The following is a 14,958-nucleotide window of genomic DNA, read 5'->3' on the forward strand; positions in this document are numbered from 1 at the left end:
AACTCTGCGGCCAAGTCAGTCTGACCTGCTGAGATCCCGCGGTCCAGAAGTTATGGAGAATAAGTGAACAGTGTCCCCATCTGTATTATTTCCAACCTGTGCTCTACGGTAGGACAGTAACCGAGGTGGTCTAGAGTTGTTCTCTATTTTTCTTGGAAGAAAGAAAAGAAGTAAGAAGTTGGGAGACACAGAGGAAAAGAGGGGACACTGACATAGATTTGACTGGGCTTCCTAGGTCCTGAAATGCAGCGCAGTGGAGTCCCCACTCAGAAATTAATCCCAAAGGCCACCCACTGCCCCTCTGCACGCAGCCAGGACTCTCTTCCAGAGCCTTGTCTAGTGGTGGCCAAGGCCATCCACCACCACCTTCCGGCCACTGCCTGCTTTCGATCCTCGCGGCGAGCGCTTCCTCTCTCCTGCCATTCTCCTCCTCCTAGTTTCTCTGGATCCCTCCTCCTCCACTTAGTCCCTCCTCCTCCCGCCCAACCTCCCCCACGTCCCGACCAGGGCTAGCTAGACGCCTGGACAGCCCCAGCGCAACGCTCAGCAGCCTCCCTCTTCTTCCCGCACTGTGCGCTCTTCCTGGGCTCGAGCGTCTGGAGCCAGTCCCGGAGGCTACCGCCACCAAGACAGGCGACGGGTCACCTGGACGCGAGTCTGAGTCCGGGTCCCGTCGTCGTTGCCGACGCAGTCACCGGGCACGACCGTGGGACTCAGTCTGACTCGGATTAATCCCGGAGAGCCAGAGCCAACGACTGCCGAGCCGGGATGCGACCCTCAGGGACTGCGAGAACCAAGCTACTGCTGCTGCTGGCTGCGCTCTGCGCCGCAGGTGGGGCGCTGGAGGAAAAGAAAGGTAAGGGCGTGTCCCACCGGCCCGCGCCCCCTTCGAGCGCGCTCGCCCAGTCCCAACCTCCGCTCTGGACTCCGCGTCCCCAGCTGCCCGCCCCTCCTCTTCTAACTCCCAAAGCGGCCGGGACCTTAGGAGGAACTGGACATTTAATGTCTGGAATGGACGAGACTGGGGCGGCTGAAGGAAGGGAGACCGGGCTTGGGGCAGAGGGGCTGCCAGAGCAGCGTGGGAGCCGAGGCTGTGCGCTCCGGAGCTCTCGGCTGCTGCCAACTTAGTTGCCTCACTTTTCTGCGCTCAGTAGGCGTTTGGAGTAGAAACGTGGTGGGGACAGCGCGGGACGCCGGGCATTGGCGCACGTGCGCCCAGTACTGTCAGGGAGAGCGGAGGGACCCCGGATCCGCAAGTGGGACCGGCATGTCCTACCCTCTCAGCCCGGGAGTTGAGGGACTGGAGTAAGAACCAACGCGCCTCTGACCAAGGTCGGGACCTCAGAGACGCGCGGTTTCCTGAGCGCACCCTCAACGCCTCTCTTCTCCGCCAGGGTTCTCTCGGGACCTGGTAGCCTGAGTCCCAATGTGGCTTGCAGATTTCTGCGTGCTCTTTCGCGGGTGTGTAGCTGCAGCAAATGTGGGAGATATCTCTGTCACTAACCACCTGGGACCTCTGAGAAAAGATGGTGGTGGTGACTTGCTTCTTCGCTAGGAACAAAATAAAAATAAAAGGGAGGGCGTGGGGTGGGGAGGTGGCGGGGGTGGGGGGTGGCGGGGGTGGGATGGGTCGATCCCGCCTCTTGGGCATAGAGCAAGCCAGAGACCTGCCAAGCTAGGTGCACTGGTTGGGGACCAAGGCTCCCTGCCAGATTTGAGCTAGTCTGGTGTGGTGGCTGCTTCCCCGGGATCCCTGAATTTGCCCCTTCTCAGAAGCCTGGGCTTCTGCAGCATCTCTTGGAGTTGCAATGGTATGGCTGACCTGTGACAGCTGGGTCCTTGTGTGTAGTTTATCCTTGGTGTTTCAAAATGAGGCCAGGTAGCAAACTCTCTTACTTGTTATCTGAGAAGCTCCCTCTTGGGCTTCTTTTTCTTTTCTTTCCTTTTTACTCCCTCCTTTTTGGAGTGATTGATATTGGGCCAACTAAAATAGAACCCCTAATTATAAAGAAACAGATTGATGTCCGTGGATCACATGTGCCAACTGCCCAGACTGAACACGAACAAGTCTGGCTTCATGACTACCCGACCATAAACCCACTTGACACGAGAAACATGCCTCAGAAGGTTTAATTGCACAATTCAAAATCCAGCCGCTCGGGTTCCAGGAGTCAGGTCTGCACTTGCTGTTGATGTCATCGGCATCCGAGTTGGACTTGGGGGTTGGTGCTCAGTGCACTTTAGTCGGAGGGGGTGTAAGGCTCAGTTCCCCAAACTTAGCTCCACAATGAAATCATTCGGGTTTAAAAATCAACAAGCAAAACAAACTACACCCCTCCTCCAGGGTTCAGCAGCCACTCCAGACGTTCAGATTTCACAGGTCTACCTTGAGAGGATTTTTAAAACTCTTATAGCGTTTGATTTGAGACTCACTGGCATAAACGAGAAATTGATAACATCTAAGGCTACCACGATGCTCCCCACTAGCAGGAGTCTGGGAAATCTTGCAGTACAGAAAAAAGCCTGGGTGAAGTGAGTAGACCGGGGCTTGCTTTGTTCACAGATGGGATCATTGTGAAGCTTTTCTCCTACCTTCCTCAGCTGAAGGAAGTCATGGCATCTGTGCCTGCCCGTGGGACTCCCTCCCCTAGTTTTCAGTTTGTCCCATTAGAGACCCCGTAGAGCACCACTTGTCTCACCTCAGCCCTGTGGTTCCCTGTTAACCGCTTTGAACACTGTTAGTGGTTGCAGATTTGTTTCTGGTGAGATAAAAAAAAATGCCGCTTCATTTGTCTGTCTGTACGGTATTCACTTAAAACCAAATGCTTCTGGGTAGAGCAGTAAAGGTGGCAAACCAAGTATTCATCTGTTCAAGTAACATAAAAGGCTCAGTTCTAAAGGCCAGAGTGTTGAAAACTTGAGACACCCTTTCTACAGCACGCTGATAAAGGATTTGTTTGTTTAACTGACCAGTTTTGTCCCAGGCTGGCTCCCATAAGTGAGGTAGGGGTTATCCTTCCCTCCAATCTGTGGTACCATCTATACTTGTCCTCAGAGCAGAAGGCAGTCAGACACTGCTTTACATGTATGTATTGTCAGTCCTTACACTGCATGTAGTGAGCGGCGGCTCTCATCATCTCTTTGAGGGAACGTATGCACAGAGAAGCGTAGTGATTTTTGCCCATAGCTAGTACAAAACGGTGCCAAGACTGACTCAAGTTCCTTTCACCCCCAAACCACTTCCTTACTGTAGGAGGGCCAGGCTAGGTTAGGTATATAAATGACCCAGTTTTGATGCTAGAAGGATAAGGACCAGGAAACATGCATTTGAGGATCAGTTCATGTCTGAAGCTTGCTTGTTTAGCGGCCTACTTTCCTATTCATGGATGCTGTGACCTCCTGAGTTGCCTTTGATGGGGGCAGTGTAGTCACCAAAACAAAATATGGGCGACGGCGATGCTTGGAGAAGGCACTTCTTTGGAAAAGATCCTGTGTGCAATGCGAGTGAGAGAGGAGGGACCCTAAGCCTGAATAAGGCAGTGGAGTTTGGAGGTGGAAGGAACTTGAAAGGGACTCCAAGGCTTCTCAAGACTTTCTATCTGTCTGTCTGTCTGTCTCTCTCTCTCTCAATCTCTCTCTCAATCTCTCTCTCAATATATCTCTCTCAATCTCTCTCTCTCTCTCTCTCTCTCTCTCTCTCTCTCTCTCTCTCTCAGAGGACTGGGTCTTGGAAAGCCTAGGCCTGGCTTCCTATCTAAGAAGCTTATGTTTTCATTCTAGGTCTGGGTTAGGTGGAAAGTCCCACTGGAAATCCAGGCTTCTGAGATCTCCTTTCTAGATTCAGTAAATGTTTACTGCTTGCCTAAGATGTGCCAGACATTAGGATCTTAATGGTTATATTATTGCCTCTAAACATATGTGGCTCTTAAAACCACTAGTTAAACACTGGTAATCTGCTCTTCAAATATGCCGAAGAGACTTGGTCAGGCTGCCTTTGTTATGGTGCACATTCGCAGTGGTGGAACACGATGTTATCTGAAATCAGGTGGCAGCACCAACACACTCAGCAGCTTCAGTTGGCTTTGTATACTTAACCTCATAATTCGTAAGTTTTCTAAAGTGAACAAAAAAAGGGGGGCTGGATTTGGTATCTTAATCTCTGAAGGTTCTATCACTATCAAATGTCTGGTCCTCTTGACCGGCTATCTCTGAAACACATATGCTAAGAATGACTCACTCCTGCCAGTTCCAGCAGCTTGTTTAAGAAGCCCTACGGACACCATCACAGGGTGGGATGGCCTTCTTTCAAGTTTACACTTCCGGATGAGTTCTTCTAGGACAGATCTAGATTCCAAGTACCCTTTCTAACTCTGTTCAACTTTTCATCAACAAGAGGCTAGACTTACAGTCTGGCCTTTTCTGTATCCCTAAATATCCCTGCAAGTTCATTGTTTCTGAACAGTCGCCACACACGAGTTGCTTCATACAATTATGTAAGTTTATCACCACTGTTTGCCTTTTGAATATTAGGACAGACATTGTCACCTATAACTACTTTTATGCTTTTCTTTGTATTTGAGCCATGATGTATACTTCGTGCTCTGCTGCCTATATTTTGAGGTCTGAGAATGAGTTGGTCTTCATTTGTCCCTTGAGATGTCTAAAAGTCACTTAGTAGAAGACAGAGGGAAAGGTCGTATGTAAATGGGCAACAGAGTCACATATCTGCATGGAATTAAGGATGCTTTTCAAGACTGAGTTTTGCCTTTGTTCTACCTGAGAAGGAGAGTAGGAAAATCCCCAAATGGACACGATCACATGGGGGGAAAGAGACTACAGGTTACAGAAGTGGCATCGAAAGTCAAGTTCTGGAAAGCACCCCTGTGCACTACTAAGATCAAGTTGACAGGGAGAGAGAGAGTGTTCTATACAGTTTCAGATGAGCTCCATTAATCACAGCACAATGCTGGATCTTCTTCTACATGAAGGGACTTACTGGAGAACTTAAAGAACTGCCAGGAAGTGCCTTGTGTTTAGTGTCTCCAGGAGCTGTGAAGCCGGGATTGTTGGGTATCAGTGGACTGGGGAGATGGATGACTATTGCGCGTGACATTAAGTGAGATTAAGGAGGATGCAGAACAAATGACTGGCAGAGAGATCTGGAGGCAGATCTGAGAGAGGATGGTAGGGAACAAGAAGAGAACGCTGAGAATGCCAGGTCAAGACACAAAGCTCCAACCTGGAAGTCTTGGTAGATACTCAATCCATGCATAGGGCCGGAAAGTTGGGAAGCCACGGAGAACAGGAGCTGAGTATGAATTTGATGTTTAGATGCAATCGATGTGAAGTATTGAGATGGGAACGTCTAAGAGACAGCAGACTTTAAAGCAACAGGGCCTACCATCACTTTCTTAGAGATTTCCATTTCTGTTCATGTCATTGGCCATAGAACCACCAGCCCCATGACAGCCTCCTGTCAGAGGCTCACTGTCACACCAGTGTTCAACCTGCCAGGGATGTGGATTTACTCCTTCTTTCTGTATTAACCCTGGCTTATTTTTAGTTATGGATCTCTTTAGTCGCAGTTGAGTAACTCATGTGCAATTGTTAGGCGTGTTGTACAACACCGTGCAGGGCCATGTTTAACAGGGTCTGAGATTTCTATTAGAGCACACAAAAGAGAAGACCTAACTCTCCCCCACACGATAGGAGCAGTTTCTCAAAAAGAGATAGTTGCCCTGTGTGTTCGCAAGAATTTTGCTGGTCTCAAACAAGACGAAAAGAATGTGGAAACTCTGGGCAGTTCCAACACCACCCAGCATCATGCCTTTCCTGGCCTTCTGTAACCCTGAAGTCCTGTACAGTGAGTGTTAACGATTTATTCTCTTTTGCCTGGTTTACTTAAAGCACTTTAAAGAGAGTTGTTACTTCAAAAGTAAAGTGCATTGACTTCAAAGTGACACATTATTTTATTACTTCAAAGTGTTACTATTTTAAAAGTAACAAGAAAATATGAAGCATTAACTAGAATCTCTAGACTGTAGTTGGGAGATGTTAAAGTGTCCCATACAATAGCATGCTCCCCCTGAACCTTGCTATGGGTGAGCAACATGATGAGTTTACGTGCTTTAATAATCTCCTGCTACAAAAATCAAAGGACTCAATGCCTCCTGTATCATAGGCACGGTAAATACATATTGAATCACAAGGAGCCCCCAAAATGCCTCCCAAATTGATCTATTGCCGCTTGTGAATTGAAAGATGCATTTGGTGTACACATTCACCTGTTTATTTGCACAGATCATGGGACAAACAGGTAGATCCGTCAAGAGTAAGGAAAAGCATGACTACTGGCTACTGCTTAGGCACCTATGTCTGTGTACAATGAAGGGACCCCTGCACATGACTCAGGAGAGTTTGTTAAGGATTTTACCTTGGAAGTAGAAATACAATGCCAGACCATTTTACCGTTAAAATGAGTGTGCACCCGCTGAGTGGATGATGTCATGACTGCTTTAGCAGCTGTGCTTCTTCGTGTACTGTTGCTAAGGCAACTGCAAACGTTCCTTCCCTGTGGTCCACTTTGGGATAAAATTGATGCATCGTGATGATCTCTACGAACGATAAAATGAGGCTCCTAATGACAAACCGAATGGTGTCGTTTCTTTGCCTACTGTCACAATTTTTCATTATTTCAGCGTCACGAATATTAGGACTCTATGGATATACACATGTGCATGCACTAAAAGAGAGGGGAAAGGTAAGTGGGCAGGTTTGGAGAAGAGAAGGGAAGGGAACAATGTTGTAATTATATTATAGCCTCAGCAATAAAACAGCTAAAATAAAATAATTTATTGAATTTGTGTAAATCCTTAAGGACATGTGTCCCTGAATATTTCATGTCAGTGAAAGATTTCAGATTTTTTTTTCTTAAATGTTTCAGATGTCAAAGCCTGGTTCTGTTTATTTAAACGAAAATAGTAAATGCTCATAAGCTCTGGGAAAATTTAATTTAATCACACTTAACTTTCCTCCCTTACATACTTGTTGCCTGATTTAGTCCCATACCCTAATACCCATTGTATGTGTTTAAAATTGGGCTGAGCAGAGTCGATTAGACAAACCACTTTAAGTGTGGTCTAGTACTAACTTGTAAAGTCTAATGACTCAACGGTTTTTTTTTTCCTAAAGTGTATTTTAATATAGAGTTTATAGAGTGAGAAAGACAAGTAATGATTGCCCTACGTGTGTGTGTGTGTGTGTGTGTGTGTGTGTGTGTGTGTGTGTGTGTGTGGATGTGCCTGCCACTACCTTAGTGTGGAAATAAAGAAGACAACTTGTGGGAGTCGGTTTTCTCCCTCTACCATGGTGGGTCTGGGGTATCCAACTCAGGATTTCAAGCTTAGCAGCAATCGCTGTTATCCTCTGAACCATCACGCTGGCCCAAATTTTACTTTAGAAACTAGAAGTGTGGTTAATTTTCTAAACATGTTAGGTCACAGCTTCTGTCAGCTTGACAGGCTCAAAAATACAAAAATGGCGGCCAAAGCAGCCTGGGTCAACTATTGGGACAGTCATCGCTGCCTGTGGCAACATGTGGCCATTCAGCAGCTGGGTCTATGGCGGTCATTGGGTCACTTCCAAAATTTAAAGGAAGCCATACAGTTAAACTCAGTAGAAATTGAAACAGCTATTCTGAAACAAGACAACAGATTGTACAAACACACACACACACACACACACACACACACACACACGATTGTTTGTTCTCTACACAATATCCTGTATTAAAACTCCATCTGAGGTGAGACCATTGACTCTTTTTTTTTTTAATTTAATTGTATTTTTTTCCTTATTCATGTTTCATCCCACTCACTGCCCCCTCCTGGTCACCCCCTCCCACAGTCTTTCCCCTATTCCCCTCATCGTCTCCTCTGAGAGGGTGGGAGTCCTTCCCCCTCCAGCACCCCCGCATCCCCCCACCCTTGCAATCTGCCCACCCTGGCACTTCAAGTCTCTGCAAGGCTATGCGTGAGCATGGACTTTTAGGGAGACAACAAATTGTTCACTCAGAGATACTTTGTCGGTTGAATGAATGGAATGTGGACTGGGACGTGACTAGCTCACTCTCGGACGGTGAGGTGGTACCTTTCCCCAAAGCAATGTCTAAGCACAGTGCTATTTTCCTTCACCAAGAAGGAAGAAACGTTTTGTCACTGCTGATTCCTGACAGCGGAAACTTTTCAGGGCTCGGGCAGAAATTCCTGCAAAGCACGTTCGTGTTTCACGACTGTCACGTGAAATAGAGGAAAGTCCCGTTTGCCAGTGGAGCCGTGGATCTGCGCTGATTGTCCTGTATTGTAGGTTTCAACGATGTCACTGGGAAGGTGGATGACAGGTTGTTCAACCCGGAGACGGTGAACGTTTCAATGCACAAAGGCTTTCAACGAGCAGGCTGTTCGGTTGTTGGTTGCGAGGCAGCTTTAGTAATTGGACCTCGGAAGTGTTGCAAGTCACCTGCCCAAATGTGTGTTGAGTTTTCTTGAGTCAATAAAAGTTTGCAGAGCAAAGGCAGAACAGGAGGCAGAACATTTGGAGAAGAGTGAATCGGTGGTCAGTTAGAGTTTTCCTCCGTTTTACCCTTCTGAACACAAACCTAGTAATAGGCCTGGCTTGGGGAGAGGCAGTTTAGTGACAAAAGTCCCAGACGGTTAATTGTCTGACCCCAGTCTTCCCTCATGGCATAAAACCCTTGGCTTTTGAAAAAGAGAACTTTAGTTTTGTTGGGTAATAGGGGTCACAAAAGCCTCTAGATATTCAGAATATTAATATTAATAATAAGTTGCAGAAATGTAAGACGTATGCAGTGTAAGGAGGGTAGTTTTAAAGTCACACATTTAAGACCTGGTGCATGCTAAAGCAGGCAGTGACAGTGGGGTACATGGGTGAACTGCTAATTGCATACTCTTTCTCTTGCAAATTTTGGAGTTTTGTATGTGGTTGGTTTTTTTGTTTGTTTGTTTGTTTGCTTGCTTTAATCCTCTTGAAAAAGTTTGGAGTTCCTCGAACCTTATTTTAAGAAGACTCTGCACATTTGTTTCGTCTGTAACGTAGAGTCTCTCATTAGAGTGATGAGTCAAAAGGCAGAATGGGGCCATAGTCGTGGGGTTGCTGTGGTGGTGGGGAGCAACATTGTGCAGATGCACTTTGTAGCCGAGCAGACCTCTCACAGGTGGTGACTTCTGACCAGGGTTTACATACTCATTTATGTTCAGAGAGAACTTCTGAGTACACGAACCTCCTCGGCAAGAGTGCTGACCTCACGGCCGTCACACGTCGTACTCACAGGAAGTTCTTCTGAGACATAGAAGGCCCCCAGATCAGTTAAGAGTACCCTTAAACACAATAGATAACAGTTAATTACTACCCAGACATGTGGAAAAAAAAAAGACGTCAAGCGTGCCACCTTAGTGGCGTCACGGTTAGCAGACAGAGAGAACAATTAAATCATTAGGTCAGTGTCTGCCTGAGGAAGCAGACTGGCATAGCTGTGTACAGGTGCAATGGGTCTCTAAGGAAACAAGCGTACAGAAGAAAGGGTTTCTGCCACTGAGTTTCATCTGCACAGGCTTCTGGGCTGACTTGTGTAGTAAGCAGAATCTTGACCAGCTCCTGATTTTGTCTAACAAGTGGAACAAACAAGAATCATGACACAAATATACAGCACACACTCCCATCCAGGCTAAGTGGCCATTTGTGCTCACGACAGACAAAGCTGGCTTTGCACTTTCGTGTGGACTCTGGCTATCTAATGCTCTGTTACTATAGCCACTGTTACTATTTGACACGTGTGTCTGGTCATCTGCTGGTTACAGAACTGTTGTACTCGCAGAACCTGTGTCTGTTTCTGTATGATCTGATTGCGAAATGGAATGGTTTTTGTCAGTTACTGATAAGGGAGAAAACAGCCGGGTGTTTCTGTGTAGGATACTGGAGACACTTATTCATCCAGGGATGTGCTACATTCGTAGGATAAAGGGACTCGCCATTTCAGAGGTCAAAAGAAGCCATGCGCGCGGACTTCAGACAGCCTCAACAGATGCTTGATGCTAGATCCATCGATTATAAATTTGTCTGCAGATGACCATGTCTGTAAATAATGTTTTCCATATGAAAACTGTTGCAGTAGCCTAGGGACTGCTTTAGATAAGCCATCCTAGGAGTGGTCCTCCCTAGCCACTAGCCTTGGTGGGTATCTTCTTTTTAATTCTAGAAAAGGCAATGATACCTTACTATCTCGATCACATATGAAATGATAAATCTTTGTAAGTATGAATGGTGAAATGCATATATGGAAGTAAACTATGACTACCCCATACAATGCGTGTACCAAAAATATGCTGTCTATGGTTTGGCATTTGGGGGCTGACAGCTCTTAATAAGAACCATTTTTTGGTCTTCACTTTGCAGATGGACAGGGAAGTGATAGAGTAACAGGTGGGAATGACTCTAGTGTCACACTTTAGAGTCTCCATTTGCAGGGAGATCTTGGCCCAGGTGGTAAGCCTGCACAGGTCTCCAGGTACTTACCTTGTATAATACAGTATTCGCAAGAGAATTAATACATGTTTTGTTCTTAGGAAAAGCACATTTCATGTGCACTTTACTTGTAACATAGGACTTACTAGACTAACTCTAGGGCCCTTAGTCCTCATCGTGGCCATTTTGTGATCCTGCACAGTGTCACTGTCCTGACCCAAAGCCACCTGACTAGGAAAGGTAACCCTAGATTGCATAGCAGCTCTATGCTCTCCCCCATGACTGCCCTATGGTTAAATCCTCACAGGGTTAATGAAACATGGTCAGGAGACAGGTACAACTCCACTCCCCTCAGCCCTTTGGTGACTGGCCTGTGGCCCCATTATGAGACCCTCAGAGTATACCCACCACAGCCTGCCTTTTCTTTCTGTGGTCTCAGTCTTCCTGACAAGAAAGTTTTGTTTACTAGCTTCCTATATAGTCTGGACTAGTTTTTAAACCACTCTTCATGTTTCAGTATAGCACTGATGACCTGTCCCGTGCTTTTCTCCAGGAGAGACTGTACCACAGGTGAGAGGAAGAGACACAAGAATAGTTCCTCTCTCCAGCACTATTGGATCTAGACTTAGCTGGTGGCTTGGGCCGTGCCTAGTGTACTTATGGCCACCTTGGTCTGTTTTCCATCAGTATAACTGATAGCTGAGGTAATGAGCTTATAACGATAAACGATTTGTTTGGACAAAACGCGTGGAGGCTCCAGCATATAATCAGTTATCTCTGTTGCTTTGATCTCCTGGTGAGACAGCACATCACGGTGTGGTGCAAAGGATAGAGCAAAGAGACAAAGAAGCAGAAAGAAAAAGGAAGACACGGGGACAGTCTCCTTTGAAATTGCATTTCCAGTTACCCAAAAAGCCCGTCCACTAGACTCCACCTCTTAAAAGATCCTTCATCTCCCAACTGTTGCAGCTCTGAAGATTGTAGCCAGGAGCACACACACCTTTGAGACCACTCAGCACTCACGACTGAGAGTTTAGAGCCACCCCCTACTCAACACTCCCAGGAGAGCTACTTTAATCTGGGGCTATTCTCAGACTTAACCAGGTTTCCTGTCTCTTTAACTAATTCATAAAGAGAAGGGTTGCAAGTGTCACATACACCCGCAAATGTATAGATTTCGGCGATAGAGAGGAGTCAGAGGTCAAGAGCACTGGCTGCTTTTGTAAGAGGATTAAGATTCAATCCCCAGCACTCACAAGGAGGTGTGAACACTCACAACCTACGGAACTCCAGAACCAGGGAATCTGATGCCCACTTCTAGCCCCAGTGGGCACCAGGCACACATGTGGTATACAGGCTGGTGATGGATTAAGGTATGACGGAGGCTGCTTTTCTACCAGCACCATATAATGTGACTTTTAAAGGCATTTTAAACCTGTAAATAAAAAGAAATTGCTTTGTTTCAAGAAACATCGAAATTGGAAAAGCTCACAGTTCCAAGCTAACGCTAACACCTCAGCGACGTTGCTGGTGGCGTAGTGCTTTACACTGTAGAAGGAATTATTAGCTCTGTGGTTCCCAGATACAAGGATGGGTAACCTAACCTTGGTATTCATTGGTCTCCACTGTCTGTGAGATTTTTGAAGCTGTAACAGCCCAGCTGTGTGTGTGGGAAGGGGAGCTCAAACACTTCAAAAGTTTTCTTCGATTTGAAAATTTCTATGCTACAAAGGGACACGCAATTAAGCTTTACATGTTGACTCGGGGGTAGTAAAACCTCTTTTTCCAGTGTTAAATTTGCGGTAAACACTTTATTTTTGAAGTTTTAGAAAGGGAAAGGAAAGGTATGATTGGGAAAAGGGGAACACGGTGGGAGCACGCTCATTTCTCAGTCAGGTTTGCAAGCTTTCAGTTGTTCACTTCCAAGTCCCATTTTGTTTGAATTTAATACTTTGGTCTTATTTTTTTAGATTAGTATTTTTATTTGCTTTTACTTTGTGTGTATCGGTGTTTTGCCTGAATGTATGTAATTGCACCACATGTGTGCAGGGTCAGGAGAGGCCAGGCAAGGGTGTCGGATCCCCTAGGGCTGGAGTTAATAGAGTTGTAAGCCTCCATGTGGATACTGGGAATCAAACCTACATTCTCTGGCAAAGCTATTATTACTCCAAAGCTTGGAATCATCCCGATAACCCCCTTAAATTTCTTTTTTATTTTAACACAGAAGACTGCAGATGTTGTTGGTCTTAGAAATTGTTCTGGAAACAATAAAGATGAATTTATATGACTATGAGTCACAGTTTGTTGGGGTAACAATACCTCTGCTGGCTGTTTTGTCTTCTTTGAGATAGGGTACAATTAGAGTGTCCAACTGGCCTTGAACTTGTGAGGAATTCTGCCTCAGCCTCCTGAGTGTTGAAATTCTAAACATTTTGTTCTTAAGAAATGACAGATTTCTAGGAGCTTATAAAAGCTCTTCCAGGAGATTCAATATTGTCTTCTGTCCTCCCCCGACCCTGCCCCTGTGGCACCACCTTAGCAGAAAATTTATGTATCTTTATGTCCATGTCTCTGCCTGTTGCTAACCCAGGCCAGGAGTTTGCTGTTTTAATTGGCTGGAGATGTGATGGCATGGAGACCATGTCTTTCGCAATGCTATATGGAAATTTTGTAAGGAAAAGTTTCTGGTCTGCAATATTTGAAGGCCATGGAGTCACGATGAGAGGTGTGGGAAGGACTTAGGGCAGGCAGACAGAGAGATGGGGAGGGGGACTGGTGAACTGAACAAACCCTGTGGTCTTCTGTGTTCTTATCATGTGCTAAGTTTATGTTCTGTTCAAGTCACAAGGGGACCGTGTACCAGTCTACTCCTCCTGCGCTTCTTGATTGGTTTGTGTCCTTACTTCAGGTGTAGGTGTGCTACACGAGGGTTATTGGGAACCTGGTGATGTCATGTGTCTTAATTTAGATGCTGTACACAAAGGCATATGAATTTACCAAAACATTTCTAAAGCTACAAACTTTGATGTGTGCTCTTTTCTACATGGACATTACACTGTACAAAACAATTTCAAGACTGTCTATGGTGCCACTGAACTCACAGTCACAAGACAGATAGAGGGCAGCCATGAATCCAGCACGTTCATCTATTTCCCTTGCAAACCTGTAAGCCTGAGTTCAATAACTGGAGCCATGTAAAGATAGAAAAACCAGCTGTACAAAGTTGTCCTTAGCCCTCCACACACGTGTCATAACACATATACCTTCCCCCATAGCTCAAAAAAGAAAGAAAAGTTATTGGACAAGTCACAGTGTTGTCAGAAAGTTCATAATCTCATTTAAATTATCGGACATCCGAGACAAAGCAATGTGCCTGCTCTTTCTTTAAGGATAAAGACTTACAAGGTCTCCTTAACTCATAATGACACTCCTCGTATTGTTACTGCAATTTACACTTAGCTCATTCCAAATTACACACAGACAGAACATGAAATAAGGTAACAGCAAATTAACAGCCTGTGTGGAAATTCCCCCACTGGAAGCCTCGCATTTTCACAGACACTCGGCAACTACAGAAACTCTGCAAAGAAAGTATCCTCTTGCAAGAACCCACGGCTTCGCTCTTTGCCTGTTCCCTTTCAGCCTTAGCCTCTATATTCAGAGGAACCATACTCAGATAGGCACGTGGAAATGAGCTTGAACATCGGCACAGTGAGGCAAGAAAGCACACAATGCAGAGTAAAGCCACAGCACTCTGTCCATCCTGGGGCAGCTTCCTGAACCTCTGTGCCCGCCCAGCCTTCTAAACCTTGATTTCTACACCCATTACAGCGTGAAAATATGCATTGTGTTGCTCTACCAGCAGAGATAGTTTACTCTAATAAATTTTGGAAGAACCGTTGCCTATAACAAGTGGCCAAAGGACATTTCATGTTTCAGAATGGCTGGCTCAAATAGCATGCATTAAATTCTCCCTGCACGCGGCCACACTTTTAACCATGGATTGCACAGGAAGTATAATGTCTATCTCTAAAGACCCTATAATCCAGACTTCATTCATTACATTCCATTTCTGAGAGTGAAACGTAAGTCCAGTGAGCTTGGAGAACGCCTCAGCACTGAGGACAAGGATAGCTGTGAAAGGCCTGGATGCATTTGCCTAATGTGTGTACAAATGTCGCCCATACCTTCTCGCTACAGAGCACCTCCTAGTTCTCACACAGCATGGCCTGTGCCACACTTTGCCTTATTTGAATAACCATGAGAGCACAGCCTTATTTCCCTCTGCGATTGCTTGATAAAGGCCACACAGTAGATAAGCTTCAAGTTCCTATGTTTGGATAGAACCAAATCAGTGCAAAAAATCTGTGTGCCCTTGACAATTCTCTGTTGACATAGACATTGTTTACTGTAAGCTTA

General features: G+C 45.8%; 1 protein-coding gene across 2 annotated transcripts in view; it reads left to right on the plus strand.

Annotated features, from left to right (window-relative positions):
* Positions 1-529: 529 nt before the first annotated feature.
* Egfr (epidermal growth factor receptor) overlaps positions 530-14,958 on the plus strand; it is a 172,733-nt gene continuing 158,304 nt past the window's right edge. For both annotated transcript variants that reach the window (NM_031507.2, NM_001393707.1), the window contains exon 1: positions 530-856. In NM_031507.2, the coding sequence (NP_113695.2) occupies positions 769-856 (88 nt within the window). In that variant the 5' untranslated portion in view covers positions 530-768. The remainder of the gene's footprint in view (positions 857-14,958) is intronic.

The sequence above is a fragment of the Rattus norvegicus genome, chromosome 14 (assembly GCF_036323735.1).
Source record: "Rattus norvegicus strain BN/NHsdMcwi chromosome 14, GRCr8, whole genome shotgun sequence".
Classification (NCBI taxonomy): Eukaryota; Metazoa; Chordata; class Mammalia; order Rodentia; family Muridae; genus Rattus; species Rattus norvegicus.